The following is a 22,500-nucleotide window of genomic DNA, read 5'->3' on the forward strand; positions in this document are numbered from 1 at the left end:
AGAAGGAAGGAGAGAGAATAAGAAGAGATGGAGCGAGAGCGAGAGAAGATAGAAGATGTTTGAGTCATGATAAGTGTCTGCTCACTCTCAGCAGTTTACTTTGAAAACTTATGCGCCTATCTAGTCGTCTTTCCATATTAATCTCGACAATTTTGCTTTGACTCCTCATGTTAAGTTCGATGTATTATTTAGTAGAAAAGATGACCTTGCCTATAACATGATCGGATTTCACCCAGCCCCTGTAGTTAGCCCACAATATTTTTTGCAAGATAGTCGTCTTTGTAAAACAAGTTTGAATGAGTTGCTAGCGAACGAACTGTCTGCCTGCTACCCGTTCGTCCCTAATCCTTTGTCATATGATTGAACTGCCGCGCTTCCGGGCGCAAGTGACGCTGTTTCCTTTGTCATTCAAGCAAGCATACGGCTTACTCGTATTGTCATGTTGGTCAGGAAGATAATTTAGAGGGCCATCATAAGTAATAATTGCCTGAGTGTTAGCGGCAGTGCGTCCCTGCTTTTTTTTATAAGTAGTATTGACACCAGTCATGGATTTGGCTAAGTGTATGTGCTAATTAAATTCGTGGTGGGCTACGAGTATCACTGCGTCCTGTTGGTTTGTGTTGTGTTGAGAGCCTAAGTATTTCTCTGACCTTCTTGGGCTCCATCTGTTGTGGTGTATTTGTGTAATCATTGTTTTGTGCCGCTGAATGCGACTGGTTTTTCGAAACTCTGCTGGGAGCTTTGCAGCCAAATAGATATAGAGATACTTTGTTGGTTAGTGGTTGTTTTCTCTCTCCGCGAGTTTTACCATGTATAGGTGATACTCGCTTGTCCTATGGAAGACTGTAAATGGATCACTTGCCAACAAAAGTATATAATACTTTTGTGAGTGTGGGTGGTTTTGTCTTTTGTTGGAATTAGCTCACACAATATTATAAACCTTATACTCGTGTGTGTCTTTTGTCGTACCTGTATTCTCCTTTTCCCAGCATGTGGTTTTATGATTCTTTCTCAGCGAGTGGAATGTATTTAGCGACTGTTGGGTGTCTGTTAATTCCTTTTTCTTAGAGCAGGTAAAAGCGGAGTGGTAACCTCACCTTGTTAATCGTTGCAAGAGACCAGTGGGACGGATACGGGAATGTGTGCCATACACTAAGCTACATAAGACGTAACTTAGGTAAACTGATCCGGGTTAGTGGCAGCTGTGAGAGGGGCCAAATCTTGGTCGTGATAATATATTTACACTAATGCCATGTCTAAAAAAAAAAAAAAAACAATAAAAAAGCTACACAAACAATATATATTTGTGTAGCTTTTTTATTGTTTTTTTTTTTTTTTAACACGACATTAGTGTAACCTCCCTGTGGGAATCGATGTGACCTGATTTCTCATAAGCCATTATGGTAGAATTTTTAAGGAATTTGTTTTATTGTCTGCCTTTTTTATATACATATATACAGGCATGTTTTGCAGCCGGTAATACTTTAGGTGATTATTGTTGCATTATCGTCTTTTAGACTTGTCTGAAAAGCACTTATTTTTTTTTTTTTAAGTCTTCCCGGCAGACATATATTTCCGTACTTGATTCTTACATTTTGTAATTATCTTTTGTATTTTATTCAATGATAACATAAGTTTCTTCTCTCTCTCTCTCTCTCTCTCTCTCTCTCTCTCTCTCTCTCTCTCTCTCTCTCTCTCTCTCTCTCTCTCTCTCTCTCTCTCTCTCTCTCTCTCTCTCTCTCCCCTGCTCACAGCTGATTGCTTAATTTGGTTGTAATCCCATGTTTCAGGATTTTTTTTTTTCCCTTTTACTATGATATGTTCATCTTTATTATTTATTTTTGTATTACTTTGCGTGCTTTGCCTATTATATGTGTACATGATATTATTTATTTAATAAATTACATTCTTAATTTTTGTATTGATTTTTCCAGACAGTTTACTAATACCAAGATTTAAAAAAAGACAATTCCTTATTTCGATCTTGACTAATACTAACCATCTCCCCTACCATTACATTACAACATTGTCTAACCATAACAAGAACAAATGCTTACCTCTATACTTATCCAATTCTTCTTTGTATAGTATATCATTGTAGTTTTCAGAGAAGTAGAGTAATTTAACATTGGTTTTGTCTGCTGAGTTCTTCAGGATGGAGCGGACAAGCTGCATACCGGGTGTGATTCCTGCTCCGGAGGCCAGCAGAGTCAATTCATGCAGTTGGTTTGGCGTGTACTCGAACCCTCCACAAGGACCCTGAAACTCCATCCTGTCACCTGCAAGTAAGTTTTCATAAGATCACCAACACTTGTGAAATTTGCCACCTATTTTTTTTTTTGACACAAATGGAAATTGAAAATAATATACCTCATAAATTTGATATAAATATGATATAAATATACCACACTGAACTGAAATGACCAGGAACATCTGAATGATGCCCACCTGGCTTTAATGCCTTGAAGTATTGGGACATGATGCCATGGCTTTCAAACCTTAGCACTATTTCAATGACGCCAAACTCATCAGGGGGAGACACAGGAGAGAAGTACCGCACATGTTCTTTGCCGCTGATGATTGACTTGGCCTGCAACAACTCATCCATGTTTATCATTGCTTTCACCTGCATGTTTAACACACACACACACACACACACACACACACACACACACTATTGTAAGGTTTAACTAAATATATTTACAAGTGCTGCTTATATCATACTATAAATAATAATAATAATAAAAATAATAATAATAATGATAATAATAATAACAATAATAGTAAGTAATAATAATAATAATAATAATAATAACAATAATAATAATAATAATAATAATTATTATTATTATTATAAAATAATAATAATAATAATAATTGTTACGCCCCACCGGGGGGGTAACGGGGGACTGGCGATTCCTTAGGGGTTGCCGTCCCACACCGCTAACCCACGTTCAGTCCGATCGGCCAATGGCGTGGCATGTCTTTACTCCTGACACCTCTGCCTACAGGTGTCAGGTTGGGCACGTGTACACTCTACACTTCTAGGCCGGTAATTCTCCCGGATATGCCGGGGGGAGTCACCCTCCCTGTACCCCCGTGGGACCCCGCAACACAGCAGGGCCTCCCTAGGATCATGCCTTAAGTTGGAGTACATCACCCTCGATGATGTTGCTCCCTTCAGTGGCCGGGACGTGAACAAGCCGTCCGCCACCGTAAACTGCAGTGCCATTCCTGGACAGAGGTGCTGGTAAGGGCGTGCATTAGGGGCGTTGTGGCTGTGTGTCACCGTCTTGGCTATGGTACCTCCCCCTTGATGATGATAAAGCCGTCCGCTGCCGTCGACTGCACTGTCTTCCCTGGGCAGAGGTGTCGGCTGGGGCGTGCATGAGGGACGTTGTAGCTCAGGGTCATCGGCTAGACTGGTTAGGGTGGTCACCGCTGGTCTCTGTCGAGGTTCGTTGTGAAGGATGGCACTCTACGTCCGTAGAGTTATCAGGTGCCCTTGATGTTATTCGGGTTGATGCTCTGCTGCGCGCACGGCCCACTGGTACGGCACTTGGGACGCTTCCACTTGTGGATGTCAAACTAGCTCGCTGCACATTGTCCAGTCCTCTAATACACTCCAACTACCCACAGGGATGCCAGAGGGGACGGTGACGGAGGCACCAACGGGGAGCGTCCTCGCCGTGAGCACAAGCGTCCGCACTCCCTGAGTTTAAAGACGTAACACTACACGTTAGTCTTAGTCAGTCACGATGCACGGAGTCGATCCTCCGCGAGACACTGACGGAGACGCTGACGGTAGCTGCCTCAAGGCGGAGGTCGCTGAACACACACCATCCACTCACCAGAGACACCTTGTTTCTTTCCTGGTTTGTTCTCGCTTCCCAAGAGGGTTGTTGTTGTTATTCCCAGCGCCGAGCCCACTGTGACCCTCATAAGAAGGGGTCATGCGGATTGAGCTGGGTCAGCAGTAGAAGCTTTTCATGTAGAGATATGTCTCTCGCCTGCGTCTACTACCATCTCACAGCTCATGTGCGCGCCCACAGGCGCGTGGATACTTGTGTGTGGGTGCGTGTGGGTGTGTGTGTGAGTGCTTGTGTGTAGGTGCGTGTGGCTATGTGTGTGAGTGCTTGTGTGTGGGTGCGTGTGTGTGTGTTTGGGGCGTAACAATAATAATAATAACAGATCATAAAACATCTGATTCAAGTTTTGGACACAACTGATCCTATCAAATGTCACGCAGTAAAATATTGTCTTACAGAAATATACGAAAGGACAGGTCATCACTTATTGGTAGTCATTTATTAAAATGGTGGATAGGCTACAGATATACTTACAGCAATATACTGTCCTGGGAAGCATCCTGTGTGGTCTGTGTCTTTGGGCAAATCAAACACAAAAGAGGCCATCTTGTCAGTAAGAGTGACGGTGGATTTAAGGGTGAGGTACACCCAAGTTCCTGGCTTCAGGGCAGGATAGTGGTTCTCTCCATCAGCCGTCTTGATCACCTGAAAGTACACCAAAAAAATAAATAAATAAAAACTATAAATAATAATCCCTTATCATTAGTTATGTACATGACATAGTAGTCACAGTTATTACTTAATTTTGCTTCCCTATCATCATACCATTGCTTAGCTTCGTTCATATTTCCATTGCGTCAATGGTCAGGATTTTATTTAAATCAAGATGTTACACAGCTTCATACTCTTTTCTACCTTATCATTGACAGCAGGTGGACATGTGTTGAACGGGTTATCAAAGTCACTATCTTGGAAAGGATGTTTCAATTCTGTTTTTTTCTTTTCTAGCTCTACTTCTTCCATCAGCTCCTCAGCCAGTTTTTTTTTATCTTCATAGCTCATTTTTTCAATCTCATGATGAACAATTCTTGTGTTAGGCCTTTGATGCCTGATATAATAATAGAAAAAAAAAGATAACTTAAGATACTTTTGCCAGAAATAAAACATGTATCATAATATGCACACATGCATTAAAACTTTAGTGGTTGGTAGTAGGAAGGAATAAAAGAGAGAATCGTCATTAGAAATCATTGCAAGTAAAGGATTACTCACCATAAGTCAAAAACCTCAAAGTTTCCCAGAACTGTTTTGCCAATTATCTGCTTCACCTTCTCATTGGAGGGCCCCATCACCCAGCCAGCCTTGCCATCTCTGAGCAGTCGTTCAATACCCAGATGTGTCTACAAAGGGCAACACATCATAACCACCCATACAATTTTGGGCATTATATAAAAAAAAAAATAAATAAATAAATAAATAATAATAATAATAATGATAATAATGATAAAAAAATAAATTAATAAACAAATAACTATTTACTACTATAACTACTGCTACTACTACTTCTAATAATAATAATAATAACAATAATAATAATAATAATAATAATAATAATAATAATAATAATAATAATAATAATAATATTATTATTATTATTATTATTATTATTATTATTATTATTATTATTATTATTATTATTATCATTGATACGTACGATAAACTAGATATGGAGTGTGTAAGATGTCTCAAAACAATTTGATCAATTGATAGGGAGGAAAAATTAAAATATGAAATTGAGGAAACTGAAAAATAAATAAAATAAAATAAAAATATTGCAGAAAGACAAGTTTCTGAAACAACTCTGAGCTATACATAGGCTTTTACCACATCTGCGAAGTCACATTGCTATTGCAAAGTTGTTTATGGTGCATGACACTTTTAGTGAATGCTCTCATAATAATACAATTTTACCATTGTTTAGGACAAGATTCCATATTTACCAAAACCTCTACTTTACAAGTATTTATTATGCCGCAGGGCTTCCGGGGACGAGAACGTAGCCTTATTGGAAAACGAGACCTGTTTGTATAATCAAAAGATAGGTAATGCTTTATCTTTTATCTGTGTCCAGCTCAGAGCCTCACCTTGTATCCTGTCCCACCACAAGCATGTAGCATCTTGTCTGTCACTTCGCTGACCACCTTAGAAGCAGAATATTTGTGTTGCGTTAACCAATGCACATATTTTCCTCTGAAAGAACAGTTTTCATTTAATTCCAAGATGTTTTTGAAATATATTAAACATGTCATGAACAATGCATGAATTTCGTCTCAGTTAGTGGCACATAATATTCAGTAAAAATTCAAACTGTGCCAGTAAAAAATTTCTAATTTTAGTTCAGACCAAATTTACCGTAAACATGGACGTTTCAATATATCAGTTGAGAGCTTACATATAACAAACAAAAGTTAAGTTTTCTTTGAAATAACAAGCAGAATGAAAATATGTTAATAGGTAAAATGTATAAATGATATTCAAACAATAAAAAAAATAAATAAATAAATAAACATGTATGTCTAAGAATGTAGATGAACACTTGCCTTGCAACGAATGCTTTATCTTCGTGCAGCCTCCAGTCATTGTTGTTGGTCTCCTTATCCATGGCATCAGCAAGCAAGATGCCCTGGCAGCGTACTGAGTTGACGTCGCACACTGCCTCTCCAAAGAGGTCCTAAGGTGAGAGATTCCTCTGTTTATATACACTCTGCACATATATGCTCAGTGATTCACTATTCTCAGATAGCATTACAATATTTCTAAATTTCGGCAGAACAACTTTCTGTAGGGATCTTGCATGTGAGAGACTATAAGTGTAACATAATTATAGATTACTTCGTTTCACCTTTCTATCCAATGACAGACTGTGTGCAAATTATGTAAAGATTCTATTTCTTTATAGATGTGAAACATGAAAAGTAAAGAAAATGGATGGATGTAAAGTATAAGACACATTCAAGATGGAATCGTTATATAATAGAGATGGACATGGGTACGAATGAATACGTGTAGAGTAGAATGAAACATGAATGCATTGGTAATGTGTTGAAATGAAGCATATGAAAATAGTGCAGGATACTATTTGAGTGGAAAAGGTTTAATGCTAACAGCAGACCTATGAGCTGCCAGTGTGGAAAACAAGGACAAAATCATAGCTGAACCAAGATTTTGCGAAAGATCATGTAAAACAGAAAACTTGCATAAGAAATGGGTGACACTCAACCAAAATTCTTTCAAAATAAATCAAAATAACAGTACAGTTGGGTCGTATATCTACATCAGATCACCTGTTTGGGGTGAGGAAGTAGAATAAAAGTGCTCACCTGGACAGACGGGTAATCACACACCCTCATGCCAACGTTTGCATGAGCCTTGTGGGTGACGTGTTTCTTTGCCACGTCAATGGATGCCAATGAAATGCCAATCCAACACGCAGAGGTGAACAACAAGTGGTAAGGGATAATAGTTTCATCATTACTCTGTAAAAAGGATGAAGATGCTTTTAACATGGACATCCTTTTTATAAAGACAGGTGATAAAGTTATGTATATGTAGGAAAGATTAAGCATTTTCCTTTACTCTAACACAGTTTTGTTGTTTGTAAGAAGTAGGAGTTTACTTTCTCATATACACTCTACAAACTATAAGTTACCTATTAGCTAGAACTTTGGGCACTCTCTTATCGTAGATTTATTTTCTCTTTTCATATATTTAGTAAACATAAAAAATGGAAATGGACTTTAATACTCACACGTTTGCCTTCACCGCGAGAGCCAATCATCCTGTCAATGTTGAATTTTCCCTCTATTACTATAGGTCCAGATATGTTGCCATGCATCCCTAGGGCACTCCAGTCCTCAGTGTTGGCTCGAACTTCATTCTGGAAAGACTCCAAGCTACATTTCTAACCACGTGCTGGGGAAAACAAACGCTATTTAACGCCCTTTTTTTTTTTTTTTTTACAGTTTTGAAATTTCCATCCATTTATGTTAGAAACTCTTATCTAATATGTAAAGAATATGTAACAATGATGAAAGAATATGAAAACAAAAAACAAAATAACATGTGGTAAACAATGGGAAGCTGGACACAATATGAGTGACTTACTTTAAAGACCAAGAAGCAAGAGAAATCAGAGTAATCTCCTGCAAAGCCTGGATTGACAGTTTGGATGACGTACCAGTCTGCCTGGCCAGCACTGGTGGCCCAGGAAGCAAACTTTAGCAGCTGTACGGTTTCTTCGTCAAGGCATTTCGCCTTGGAGGACATTTGGAAATGAGAGTGCCCACCTACACAATAAATAAATAAATAAATGTTATTATGTTCATGAAATTTCATCAAGAATAGAATCCAATTACTTTTGGCGCAAGGATAGGAAGATTCTCACCTCCCACTGCTCCTGCCCAACTATTGGATTTATTATGAACCCACAGTAGAACTGCATCCCTAGAATGGGGCAGTAGGCACCTGCTGAAACGATAATTACTCCCAGTGAGGTCTAAAGCACTGGATCAAGGGAAGCTGTGAACTTATCATTAAAACCAGCTGTGACCTCACTGAACGTTTCCCTTTGTGTCTCACACCACATGGGGGCAGTCACAGCCTGTCCTCTAAACACAACTCTCTTCCTCCACACAAATACTTAATAACACACACACACCCTTCACTGAAAAAATTCAAAATCATCATGGCGACTCCTACACCAGCCTCGGAATCCTGATCTGGGAAGGAGACCACAAATGTCCCCATGTCGGACTGCTCTTCTGATGACGACGCTAAGTGTCTTTGACACCCCTCCCAACTTTTCTTCATTAACTTCTACAACATTAGCGGACTAAGATCTAATTTTCAATCTGTAGAACACCACCTCTCCTCTTCTAAACCTAATCTTCTTTTCCTCACTGAAACTCAGTTGTCTGAGGCAACTGACAGTAGCCCCTTTTCTGTTCCCTCCTACTTTATCTATCATCATTTTCAATCCAAAGCTACATGTTGCGTTTATGTGCGTAACGACTTAACCTGCTGTCATGCCCACGCTCTTGAATCTTCCGAGTTTTACACTATCTGGCTACGACTACAGAAACAATATCAAACAAATTTAATCTGTGCTGTATACCTCTCACCTAACTCCTCTGACTATAAAAAATTCTTTGACTACTTAGTTTCCAAAGTGGAGCACATTCTGACCCTCTTTCCTTTTGCAAAGATCTCCATTCTTGGAGACTTCAGTGTTCACCACCAGCTTTGGCTTTCCTCTCCCTTCACTGACCATCCTGGTAAAATAGCCTTCAACTTTGCTATCCTCCACGACTTAGAGCAATTTGTGCAAAACCCTACTTCCATTTCTGACCGTCTTGGAGATACGCCCAACATTCTTGACCTTTTCCTGACCTTTAATCCTTCTGCTTATACTGTTACCCTATCTTCCCCGTTGGGCTTCTCCGATCACATTTTGATATCTGTATCTTGTCCTATCGCTCCAATCCCTCTTCAGGATTCTCCTAAGCGAAGGTGCCTTTGCCGTTTTGCCTCTGCTAGTTGGGGGACCTGAGGATGCATTTTGCTGATTTCCATTGGAATCACTACGGCTTCCGTGTCAGAGACCTGTCTTTGTGTGCCGAGTGCATAACAGAGGTGAGAGTGTCTGGCATGGAGACGCACATTACTCACTCTTTTTCTCGACCGAAACCTTCCAAACCTTGGTTTGGCACAGCTTGTTCTCGTGCTATACATGATAGAGAGGCGGCCCACAAAAGATAATTAAGCCTTCCATCAGCAGAATCTCATGTACATTATATTTCTGCCCGGAACCATGCCAAGTCTGTTGTCAAAATCTTTCGAGATCCAACTTCCCTCGTGACTTCTGCCATCTAGCCAAAAATATATACAATAAATTTTGCTTCTTCTTCTTTCCCTCCTTTATTTCAACCAGATGGCACTACATCACATCTATCTCTAAAGCTGAAATCGTCGCTCAAATCTTTGGTAAAAACTCTACCTTGGACGATTTATGGCTTGTTCCTCCATCTTCTCCACTCTCTGACTACTTCATGCTACCTTTTAAAATTCTTCGCAGTGATGTTTTTTATGCCCTTTTCTGGCCTAAACCCTCGAAAGGCTTATGAACCTGAAATGGTCCTTCCTATTGTTCTCCGAAACCGTGCCTTCGTGCTTGCACCTTGCCTAGTCAAACTCTTTTAACTCTCTCAGTCACCATCTACCATTTCTTTTTGCTGGAAGTTTGCCTACATTTAGCCTGTTCCTAAAGAGAGTAACCATTCTAATCCGTCAAACTACCGCCCTATTGCTTTAATTTCTTGCCTATCTAAAGTTTTTTAATCTATCCTAGAGAGGAAGATTCTTAAACATCTATCACTTCACAACCTCTATCTAATCGCCAGTATGGTTTCGGTCAAGGCCGCTCTACTGGTGATCTTCTGGCTTTCCTTACTGAGTCTTGGTCATCTTCTTTTAAAGATTTTGGTGAAATTTTTGCTGTTGCCCTGGATATATCAAAAGCTTTTGATAGACTTTGTCACAAACCTTTGATTTCCAAACCACCCTCCTACGGCTTTTACCCTTCTCTCTGTAACTTCATCTCAAGTTTCCTTTTTGACCGTTCTATTGCTGCTGTGGTAGACGGTTACTGTTCTTCTACTAAATCTATTAACAGTGGTGTTTCTGGGTGTCCTGTCACCCAGTTTCTTTTTTATTATTCATCAATGACCTTCCTAACCAAACTTCTTGTCGTATCCACTCATATGTTGATGATATCACCCTGCACTTTTCAAGATCTTTTCATAGACCTCCAGCACTTGAGCAAGTAAACATTTCACGCAGGGAAGCCACAAAACGCTTGACTTCTGATCTTTCTAAAATTTCTGATTTTGGCAGAGCAAACTTGATATTGTTCAATGCCTCAAGAACTCGATTCCTCCATCTATCAACTCGACAAAACCTTCCAGACAACTATCCCTTCTTTAGTGACACTTAACTCTCCCCCTCTTCTACACTGAACATCCTCGGTCTGTCCTTTACTTATAATCTGGACTGGAAACTTCACATCTCATCTCTATGTAAGACAGCTTCTATGAAGTTTGGCGTTCTGAGACTTCTCCGCCAGTTTTTCTCACCCCTCCAGCTGCTAACTCTGTACAAGGGCCTTATCCGTCCATGGATGGAGTATGCTTCACATGTCTTGGGGACTTCCACTCATACCGCTCTTCTAGACATGATGGAATCAAGAGTTTTTCGTCTCATCTCTAGCTGTCTTCTAGCGCTATTTTCATGTTAATTGCTCTTCTGATCATGCTAACTGCATGCCTCCCCTTCTTTCTTTCACCACTTTCACCACTATTCTGTTCACCTCTCTAATGCAAGAGTTAACAAGTATTTTCAGTCATTCATCCGTTTCTCTGGTAAACTATGGAACTCCCTGCCAACATCTGTATTTCCACCTTCCTATAAATTGAATTCCTTTAAGAGAGATGTTTGAAGACTCTTATCCTTCAATTTGTGACTACCGCTTTGGACCCTTTTCTGGGACTGGCATCTCAGTGGGATTTTTTTTTTTTATTGGATTTTTGTTGTAATTGGCCAGTGACCCTCCTACATAAATATATATATATATATATATATATATATATATATATATATATATATATATATATATATATATATATATATATATATATATATATATATATATATATATATATATATATATATATATATATATATATATATATATATATATATATATATATATATATATATATATAGGAAAATAAAATTGGTACAGCCAGACTCGTGAAGGAGAACCTCTAGTTGTCAGCTTCCCTGGAGGAAGGTCACCTTAATCATACGTATTGCCAGCCAGAGAACGGCATTTTGGAGGGACAGTTTTCGCTCCAAACACAGGCTTCAAGACTCATAATGTATCCAATCCCTTAAGGAAAAACAAGGGCATTAAACGAAATGATAATGATGATGTTGATGACGATCATGGTTAAAAACCAATCGCTCTCTCTGGATGTAGAATTGTCTCTAGCAGATTGGTGAAGACCTAAGTTGCTGTGGGATCCAGTAGCCAGTTTGGCTTGCGCTGGTGGAGTAGGGATTAGGAGCGAGATGTAATATCAAACCGCTGTAGGAAGGAATGCCATCTTCTCACAGCTGAAAATTATTAATGAATATGATTAAAGACATTCATTTATACTCTACAACTTCACGATGTAGTACTACAAGCATACAGCTTTGCTGGTATTTGCTACAAAGATATTCCGCATACTTGAATATATTTATTTATTTATTTGTTCTATTTATGAAAACTTAGATGCGTAATAAAATAACATCCTCATGATGCCCACCACTGCTACCTTCTCACCCACTCCTCGTCAATTCTTTGCACGGTCATATTGAAATTTCCTTTAACCTCTAAACCATGGCGTAAAAAGATTTTGACTATAGAATATTTCCAATTTAGAATAGCTTGACCCTTCATATCTGAGAATATGTGTTTTTCCTCCCGGAACACCCTATATTTATTAGAGATGTATCGGTTGTCCGCATTCGCATCGGCTGAACATCCACATAGTTTTTTATCAAACGCATCCACATACACAGTTCTAATAAATTAAACATTCACATTAGAATCTGCATTTATGATGAAATAAATATTCGCAGCCGCATCCGCATCACACACAAAGATGATGTGGTGGATAAAGTTTATACAGACTACAGACTACAGAGTACAGAGCTAGCAGAATTTAAGAAAATAAATTAGTCCATGTTTACATAATTTTCTACGAAAATTACACCTTCTGTTTCTTTTTTTTTTTTCCTTTCAGATACACGCAGCCTAATATGTCAGGAGTTTTGCTGAGGGACAGAAAGAGGTAGAGAATTTTACATAGTAACTATGTATGAACTATGTAAATGTGTAAAAGTATTTATGTATGCAATGTGTAATAGTAATATATGTAATACATGTACTGTTGCATAAGTAATTAGGATGAAGGGAAGCAGCCTGGTTACCAGAGAGAGAGAGAGAAAGAGAGAGAGAGAGAGAGAGAGAGAGAGAGAGAGAGAGAGAGAGAGAGAGAGAGAGAGAGAGAGAGAGAGAGAGAGAGAGAGAGAGAGAGAGAGAGAGAGAGAGAGAGAGAGAGAGAGAGAGAGAGAGAGAGATTCACAAAAAAAAAAAAAATTCAGTACTTCATCTTTAACTTTATATTGAAAAATATGAACTGGCAGCGCTGACCACTTACAGTAATTGCTATATAGTGATTTTATACTAAAATCTTCAATATATCAACATCTGCATTTTTTAAAATGTCATAATATGATATCTGTATCCGCATCCGCATCTACAATTTCATAGAAACTAATAAATAGATAACTGATTTCATTTTTTTTTTTTTTTACGTAGGAGAGATACCGTCCAAAGAGAAGAAAACAGAAAAAAAAAAAGCATACTGAGATGCCGGTCTCCGAATAGGGTTCAAAGTGGTAGTCAAAAATTAAAAGATAAGTGTCTTGAAACCTCTCTCTTCAAGGATTTAATTTCATAGGAAGGTGGAAATACAGAACCAGGTAGGGATTTCCAGAGTTTACCAGAGAAAGGGATGAATGATTAAGAGTAGGTTAACTAATGAATTAAAAACGTAAACAGAATATGGGTAAAAGAAGAAAAAGTCTTGTGCAGTGAGACTGCGGGAGGAGGGGAGGCATCTAGATAGTAAGATCAAAAGAGCAGTTACCATGAAAACAGCGGTAGAAGATAGCTAGAAATGCAATATTGCGGCGATGAGAAAAAGATTGAAGACAGTCAGTTAGAGGAAAGAAGTTAATGAGAGGAAAAGCTTTTGATTCCTCCCTGACTAAAAGAGAGTTATGAGAGGAACCCGCCCAGACATGTGAAGCATACTCCATACACGGACAGAGCAGCTGCGGGGTGAGAAAAACTGATGGATACTTCTCAGAACGCCTAACTTCATCGAATTTTTTTTCTCTTATTTTTTTTTTCATATAGAGATGAAATATGAAGTTTCCAGTTTAGATTATAAAAATAAAATAAAATAAAATAAAATAAAACTGACCGAGGATGTTCAATGTAAAAGAAGGGGAGAGTTGGGTGTCACTGAAGAAGAGAGGATAGTTGCCTTGAAGGTAGTGTCGGGTTGATAGATGGAGGAATTGAGTTTTTAAGGCATTGAACAATACCAAGTTTGCTCTGCACCAATCAAACGTTTTGGAGAGATCAGAAATTATGCGTTCTGTTGTTTCCCTGCGTGGACTATTTACTATTTGTAAGGCTGGGCGTCTATGAAAAGACGAAGAAAAGTGCAGGATGGTATCATTAACATAGAAGTGGACAGGCCAAGAAGTTTGGTTTAGAAGATCATTCATAAATAATAGGATGAGAGAACAGAACTCTGAGGAAAACAACTGTCAATAGATCTAGGAGAACAGTGACCGTTCACCACAACAGCAATAGAACGGTCAGAAAGGAGACGTAAGATAAAGTTGGAGAGATGGATAGAAGCCATAGAGGGGTACTTAGAAATCAAAACTTGGTGCCAGACTCTATCAAAAGCTTTTGATAGAGATTTTCACCAAAATGTCTAAAAAAGGATGACCAAGACTCAGTAAGAAAAGCCAGAAGATCACCAGTAAATCGGTCTGAACAGAATCCATACTGGCGATCAGATGGATTGTTGACGATATATTCAAAAACTTTAGATAGGCAGGAAATTAAAGTAATAGGACAGTAGTTTTAGGAACTGAAAAGGTCACCTTTTTTAGGAACAGGCTGAATGTAAGCAAGCTTCCAGCAAGAAGGAAAGGTAGACAGCGTTGAAAGAGTTTGACTAGGCAAGACATAAGCACAGATGCGCAGTTTCGGAGAACAATAGGAAGGACCCCATCAGGTCCATAAGCCTTCCGAGTGTTTAGGACAGGGAGGGCATGGAAAACATCATTGCAAATTTTAATAGGTAATGAATTTTAATAGGTAATGAAGTAGTTATAGGGTGGAGGAGAGGGAAGAATAAACCCTAAATCATCCAAGGTAGAGTTTTTAACAAAGGGTTGAGATAAGATTTCTGCTTTAGAAATATATGTGATAGCAGCGGTGCCATATGTTTGAAATAAAGGAGGGAAAGAAGAAGAAGCAAAGTTACAGGATATGTTTTTTTTTTTTTTTTTTTGGCTAGATGCCACAAGTCACGAGGGGAGTTAGATCTTGAAGGATTTTGACACTATCTATAATGAAAATAAATTGGCTAGTTGGAGAACAAACTTGGCATGGTTCTGCGCAGAAATATAAAGTGAATGAGATTCTGGTGATGGAAGGCTCAAGTACCTTTTATGGGCTACCTCTCTGTCATGTATAGCACGGTAGCAAGCTGTGTTAAACTAAAGTTTGGAAGGATTAGATCGAGAAAGAGAGTGAGGAATGTACGCCTCCATGCCAGACACTGTCAACTCCGTTATGCGCTCAGCACAAAGAGACGTGTCAGTGACACAGAAGAAAATGTTTTTTCCAAGGAAAATCAGCAAAATACCTCCTCAGATCCTCCCAATTAGTATAGGCAAAACGCCAGATGCACCTCTGCTAAAGTGATTCCTGAGAAAGGACTGGAGCGATAGGACAAGATACAGATATGATGAGACTGCGATCGGGGGGAGCCCAAGGGAAAAGAAAGGGTAACATCACATGCAAATGGATTAGAGGTTAGGAAAAGGTTATGAATTTTGGGCGTATCTCCAAAACGGTGAGGTATTACGAGTAGGGTGTTGCACAAATTGCTCTATGTCGTAGAGGATAACAAAGTTAGAGGCTAGTTCACCAGTATGGGCAGTGAAGCGAGAGGAAAGCCAAAGTTGAAGTCTCCAGGAATGGAAATCTCCACAGAAGGGAAGAGATTCAGAATGTGCTCCAGTTCAGAAGTTAAGTAGTCAAATAATTTCGTATAGTCAGATGAGTTAGGTGAGAGGTATACAGCACAGATAAATTTAGTTTAAGATTGACTCTGTAGTCGTAGCAAGATGGTGCAAAATTCGGAAGATTCAAGAGCGTGAGCACGAGAGCAGATTATGTCATTGTGCACATAAACGCAAAATCTAGCTTTGTATTAAAAATGAGGGTAGAAAAAGTAGGACGGAACAGAAAAGCGGCGTTCATATACATTCTACATGTTCTGTTTCGTATCCGCAAGTTTTTCTCTCCTACCCCGCCTAACCTGCTAACTCAGTACAGGGGTCTTATCCGTCCATGTATATAATATGTTTCACAAGTATGGCAGAGGGGAGGGATACCACTCATTCCCCTCTTTTAGATAGGGTGGAATATTTTTTTTTCTTCTTAAGAACCCCTCTTTTCTAACTAACTGTCTCATCTCTGTCTTATTGCACTTTTGCTGTCTTCTACCGTTATTTTCATGTTAATTGTTCTCCTAATCTTGCTAACTGCATGCCTTCTCCCGTCTCGTGGCCTCTCTGCGCAAGTCCTCCACCCTCTGACTACTTCATGCCATGTATTAAAATTCTTCGCAATGATGTTTTCCATGCCCTCGCTGGCCTAAACCCTCGGAAGACTTATGGACCTGATGGGGTCCCTCCTATTGTTCTCCGAAACTGTGCCTCCGTGCTTGCACCTTGCCCAGTCAAACTCTTTCATCTCTGTCTGTCAACATCTACCTTTCCTTCTTGCTGGAAGTTTGCCTACATTCAACCTGTTCCTTAAAAGGGTGACCGTTCTAATCCCTCAAACTACCGTTCTATTGCTTTAATTTCCTGCTTATCTAAAGTTTTTGAATCTATCCTCAACAGGAAGGTTCTTAAACATCTATCACTTCACAACCTTCTATCTGATCGCCAGTATGGGTTCCGTCAAGGCCGCTCTACTGGTATTCTTCTGGCTTTCCTTACTTAGTCTTGGTCATCCTCTTTTAGAGATTTTGGTGAAACTTTTGCTGTTGCCTTGGACATATCAAAAGCTTTTGATAGAGTCTGGCACAAAGCTTTGATTTCTAAACTACCCTCCTACGGTTTCTATTCTTCTCTCTGTAACTTCATCTCAAGTTTCCTTTCTGACCGTTCTATTGCTGCTGTGGTAGACGGTCACTGTTTTTCTCCTATATCTATTAACAGTGGTGTTCGTCAGGGTTCTGTCCTGTCACCCACTCTCTTCTTATTATTCATTAATGATCTTCTAAACCAAACTTCTTGTCCTATCCACTCCTATGCTGATGATACCACCCTGCACTTTTCCCCATCTTTTCATAGACGTCCAACCCTTCAGGAGGTAAACATATCACGCAGGGAAGCCACAGACGCTTGACTTCTGATCTTTCTAAAATTTCTGATTGGGGCAGAGCAAACTTGGTATTGTTCAATGCCTCAAAAACTCAATTCCTCCATCTATGAACTCGATACAACCTTCCAGACAACTATCCCCTCTTCTTCAATGACACTCAACTGTCCCCCTCTTCTACACTGAACATCCACGGTCTGTCCTTTACTTATAATCTGAACTGGAAACTTCACATCTCATCTTTAGCTAAAACAGCTTCTATGAAGTTAGGTGTTCTGAGACGTCTCCGCCAGTTTTTCTCACCCCCCCCCCAGCTGCTAACTCTGTACAAGGGCCTTATCCGTCCGTGTAGGGTGTATGCTTCACATGTCTGGGGGGGTTCTACTCATAATGCTCTTCTAGACAGGGTGGAATCAAAAGCTTTTCGTCTCATCAACTCCTCTCCTCTAACTGACTGTCTTCAGCCTCTCTCTCACCGCCGCAATGTTGCATATCTAGCTGTCTTCTACCGCTATTTTCATGCTAACTGCTCTTCTGATCTTGCTAACTGCATGCCTCTCCTCCTTCCGTGGCCTCGGTGCACAAGACTTTCTTCCTTCTCTCACCCCTATTCTGTCCACCTCTCTAACGCAAGAGTTAACCAGTATTCTCAATCATTCATCCCTTTCTCTGGTAAACTCTGGAACTCCCTGCCTGCTTCTGTATTTCCACCTTCCTATGACTTGAATTCCTTCAAGAAGGAGGTTTCAAGACACTTATTCATCAATTTTTGACCACTGCTTTGACCCTTTTATGGGACTGGCATTTCAGTGGGCATATTTTTTTTTTATTGAATTTTTGTTGCCCTTGGCCAGTGTCCTTCCTACAGTAAAAAAAAAAAAAAGCTGTGTTAAACCATGGTTTGGAAGAGTGAGGAAAGTACGCCTCCATGCCAGACACTGTCACCTCTGTTATGCGCTCAGTACACAAAGACGGGTCTCTGACGGGGAAATAGTAGTCATTTTAAGGAAAATCAGCAAAATACCTCTTCAGAGGCAAAACGCCAGAGGCACCTTCGCTTAGGGGATCCTGAGGAGGGATTGGAGCGATAGGACAAGATACAGATATGAGATTGTTGTCGGAGGAGCCCAATGGAGGAGACAGGGTGACAGCATAAGCAGAAGAATTAAAGGTCAAGAAAAGGTGAAGAATGTTGGGCGTAGGACCAGGAAATGGGTGTTGCACCAGTTGCCCAAGAAATGGGTGTTGCACCAGTTGCTCTAGGTCGTGGAGGATAGCAAAGTTGAAGGCTAGTTCAGCAGGATGGTCATTGAAGGGAGAGGAAAGCCAAGGCTGGTGGTGAACATTGAAGCCTCCAAGAATGGAGATCTCTGCAAAAGGGAAGAGAGTCAGAATGTGCTCCACTTTGGAAGTTAAGTAGTCAAAGAATTTCATATAGTCGGAGGAGTTAAGTGAGAGGTATACAGCACATATAAATTTAGTTTAAGAGTGACTCTGTAGTCGTAGACAGATGGTGGAAAACACGGGCACAAGAGCAGGCTAAGTCACTGCGCACATAAATGCAACACCCGGCTTTTGATCGAAAATGAGGATAGAAAAAGTAGTAGGGAACAGAAAATGGGCTACTGTCAGTTGCCTCAGACACCTGAGTTTCAGTGAGGAAAAGAATATGAGGTTTAGGAGAGGAGAGGTGGTGTTCTACAAATTGAAAATTAGATCTTAGACCAAGAATGTTGCAGAAGTTAATGAAGTAAAAGTTGACGGGGATGACAAGACACTTATGATCGTTGTTTGTGGTAGTTGTTTGTGGTCCCCTCTCCTGACTGGGACTCCGAGGCTGGTGTAGGAGTCGCCATGAATTTTGAAAATTTGAGTGAAAGGTGTGTATGTTATGTGCTTGAAGTTTTGTGCGGAGAAAGAGAGTTGTCTTTAGAGGGCAGGCTGTGACTGTCCCTTTGTGTTGTGAGACACAAAAGGAAACGTTCAGTGAGGTCGCAGCTGGGTTTAATGATAAATTCAGAGTACCCTCTGATTCAGTGCTTTAAACCTCACTGGTTGTAACTATCGTTTTGGCAGGTGCTTACTGCCTTCTCCTATAAACTAGACTGCGCATATGGTAGTTTAGAGAAACTAGCTTAAAGTTAAAGTTAAAGAGAAACTAGTTAAAGTCAGTTGTGATTGGGTGAAATCTGGATCGTAACAACACACACACACACACACACACACACACACACACTAAGTGGACGTGCTTGAGACAGCTCTACAACTCAGTTGAATTCTCGATTTAACTATGGCATCTTGGTGTTACTGCTGTCAACGGAGGTGACTGCTAACACCTGACGATATATGGAATGCAGCATTGGAGCTTAAACTTCATTTCCATTGCCAGTTTTGAAAGTAAAAATACTGTTTCTTTTAGGACTAGATTAGTCTTCAATGTGTAAACAAGCAGACGACAGAGCTACACACGCCTACTAATACTGGTACCTAACCTAGCTCCTGCACTTTCTATATATTACAATATATTACAATGGCTCCTGCAGTGGGATCTGAGTTGGAAAATCTAATGAAGGCCAAGGTAGTTGAGGAGCTTGATAATATAACCAGCTCCTTAGAAGAAAACAAGATAAGCAAGACTGTCAGGGATGTGACTGCCGCTATACTGCCAAGCATAGCTAACATAATATCTGTAGCTGTGTCCACTGTTATATCCATTTCTATGAAGAAGTTAAGTGACAAAATGGATAGCAAGATCCTTTTTGTGAAATGCAGCGGTACTGCCTATTGAATATATATGAAAACGATAAGCTGGAGCAGTGCTCTCGAAGGGAGAATTTGCGTATTCTTGGGCTGGAGGAGGAAGCAGACGACACCGAGGGCGTTTTGGAGGCCAAGATCATTGAGCTGGCTGGAGACATTGATGTGAAACTCATGACAGAAGACATCTCGGTGGCACATCGCTTGGGAAAACTCAGAGAAGGGGGGTAGGCCGGTAATTCTGAGGTTATGTCACAGAAAGAAAAATGATGAAATGATGTACAATAGAGAGAAAAAAAAAAAAACTTAATGGTCGGCAGAGGAAAGTTTATGTAAACAATGATTTGACCTGCACAGTGGAAGTAGACCCACTGTCAGTTCAACTGTACGTGGACTTTAAGCAAAGTTCCTCTCACATGATTTTGTGTATTATATAAAATATTATGATGTAATTTGCTTCTGTGAAACAAAAACTGCTGATGTTGACATGTTAAGTGTGAAAGATGTAATAAAAGGGAATGAGTTTGATATTGTGTTTTAGAACAGGAGAATCAGTAGGTATAAGGCTGGTGGGCTACTTATTGCTGTCAAAAAGAACGGTAGTTTCAAATGGAAGCAAATAAGAAATTATTATGAATGTTTACTGTCAATAAAGATAGAAGGAGTTGGTGTTGTGTGTACCTACCCCCTTCACAGTCAAGATATGGTAGTGCTGAGCACTTTGAGGAATTGGATGATTTTTTGTTAACTTATACAAATGACGATTATGTACATGTCCCCTGTGGTGATTTTAATGCTAATACCTTAACTATTTATGAGGTTTATTCTGTTAATGATGATGATCATCTGATGTCTGCTGAAATGCCTATTTAAGTCTTAAAGTTTATGATATACCAATACGAAGATATAATCAAGATTTAAGCCTGATAGGAACTCATATGGTAGAAAATTAGTAGAATTTTGTAAAAACAACCAATTGTTTATATTCAGTGGTAGGTTAGGGGAAGAATGTGGTGTTGGTAAGCTAACAACAACATATCATACAACCATAGCTTATTTAATAGGTTTTCCAGAGATATTGCAGTCTGTAGAAGCATTTAAAGTACTTGATTTTGACCCAATGATATCAGATGTACATTGTGGGTTATGCACTAGATTAAAATCTGAAGTTTTAAATGATATATCTATATCAAAGACAAATATCCAAGAGTCTAATGAAAGTGCAAAACTTGGTAAATGGGATGCTGAGAAAAAGAGTGAGTATGTGAGTCATATTGATGAAGAAAACGTAAATGAGATGATATACATGTTAATCCATAGATGACATTAACCATGAATTAAAACAAATCTTAATTGAGCCCGCACTTAAAATTTTTCCTCAAACTAAGAGAAAAAGTTACATTAAAAAAAAAATCCAACAACGCATGCTTAGTAGGGTATGATATGCAGTGCTGGAGATCAAGACAAGAATATCACATCCACAAGAGCTCTACTAACTTTAATATTATGACAGAGGAAAGTAATATATATATATATATATATATATATATATATATATATATATATATATATATATATATATATATATATATATATATATATATATATATATATATATATATATATATATATATATATGAAATTTAAAGAGACTGAAAAGTAAGGAGTAAACTATCTTAATTAACAAACTTAGAAACTATAAAGTTAATAATCCTAAAGAATATTGGAAGATTGTAAATGGTCAGAAGAAAAATTGCCATATCCCTGTAAAACTAGATGATTTCTATGAACATTTTCGACACCTTGCTGATAATCACTTTAATGAAGTTGATGTAGGTACTCTAAATAACTCTGACAACACAAGCAATGACCCTTCCCCAATACTTAATGATCCCATGACCAAGGAAGAAGTGATGAGAAATATAAAGCAATAAAAAAAATGTTAAATCTCCAGGAATTGAAATGGTATTGAATGAGTATATAAAAAAAATACACAGAATATATTAGGTCCTCTATATATAAACCTCTTTAATAAAATATTTGATATAGGTGTTATGCCAACTGACTGGTTAGTTGGTATCATACTTCCACTGTATAGGAATAAGGGTGACATCCAGGATGTTAACAACTACAGAGGGATACCTTGCTTTTAGGTATTGATATTGTACTTTAGACCATATTTTCTTACTCATATGTATAAATGATCTGTTTAACTAGAAGAAAAAGACGTTATTCTGTTTGTTTGTGGACTACAAAAAAAGCCTTTGACATGAAATGGCGAGAAGGACTTTGGTATAAGTTGGTGAGGGATAATGTGTAAGGCAAAATACTTAATGTCATCGAAAATATGTATAGCAACATTAGGTCTTGTGTTATGTTGAACCAACAGGTCACGGATGCCTTGTGTGCAATGTAGGAGTCAAAGGGAAAATTTATCACCCTTGCTCTTTGCCTTTTATATTAATGATATGGAGAATAAGTTACTGGAACATGGTTGCAATTATATTAATTTTAGCAGTGATTTTATATATACATATTTGAAAATTCTAGTTCTTATGTATG

General features: G+C 38.9%; 1 protein-coding gene across 4 annotated transcripts in view; it reads right to left on the bottom strand.

Moving 5' to 3' along the window:
* LOC135109604 (probable acyl-CoA dehydrogenase fadE25) overlaps positions 1-22,500 on the bottom strand; it is a 62,128-nt gene that overhangs the window by 22,836 nt on the left and 16,792 nt on the right. For all 4 annotated transcript variants that reach the window (XM_064021033.1, XM_064021030.1, XM_064021031.1 and 1 more), the window contains exons 5-14: positions 7,974-8,155; positions 7,618-7,746; positions 7,190-7,345; positions 6,410-6,540; positions 5,954-6,059; positions 5,082-5,209; positions 4,725-4,917; positions 4,344-4,514; positions 2,449-2,590; positions 2,058-2,279 (exon numbers count right to left, since the gene is read on the bottom strand). In XM_064021033.1, the coding sequence (XP_063877103.1) occupies positions 2,058-2,279; positions 2,449-2,590; positions 4,344-4,514; positions 4,725-4,917; positions 5,082-5,209; positions 5,954-6,059; positions 6,410-6,540; positions 7,190-7,345; positions 7,618-7,746; positions 7,974-8,155 (1,560 nt within the window). The remainder of the gene's footprint in view (positions 1-2,057; positions 2,280-2,448; positions 2,591-4,343; positions 4,515-4,724; positions 4,918-5,081; positions 5,210-5,953; positions 6,060-6,409; positions 6,541-7,189; positions 7,346-7,617; positions 7,747-7,973; positions 8,156-22,500) is intronic.

The sequence above is a fragment of the Scylla paramamosain genome, chromosome 19 (genome assembly GCF_035594125.1).
Source record: "Scylla paramamosain isolate STU-SP2022 chromosome 19, ASM3559412v1, whole genome shotgun sequence".
In the NCBI taxonomy this organism is placed as follows: domain Eukaryota; kingdom Metazoa; phylum Arthropoda; class Malacostraca; order Decapoda; family Portunidae; genus Scylla; species Scylla paramamosain.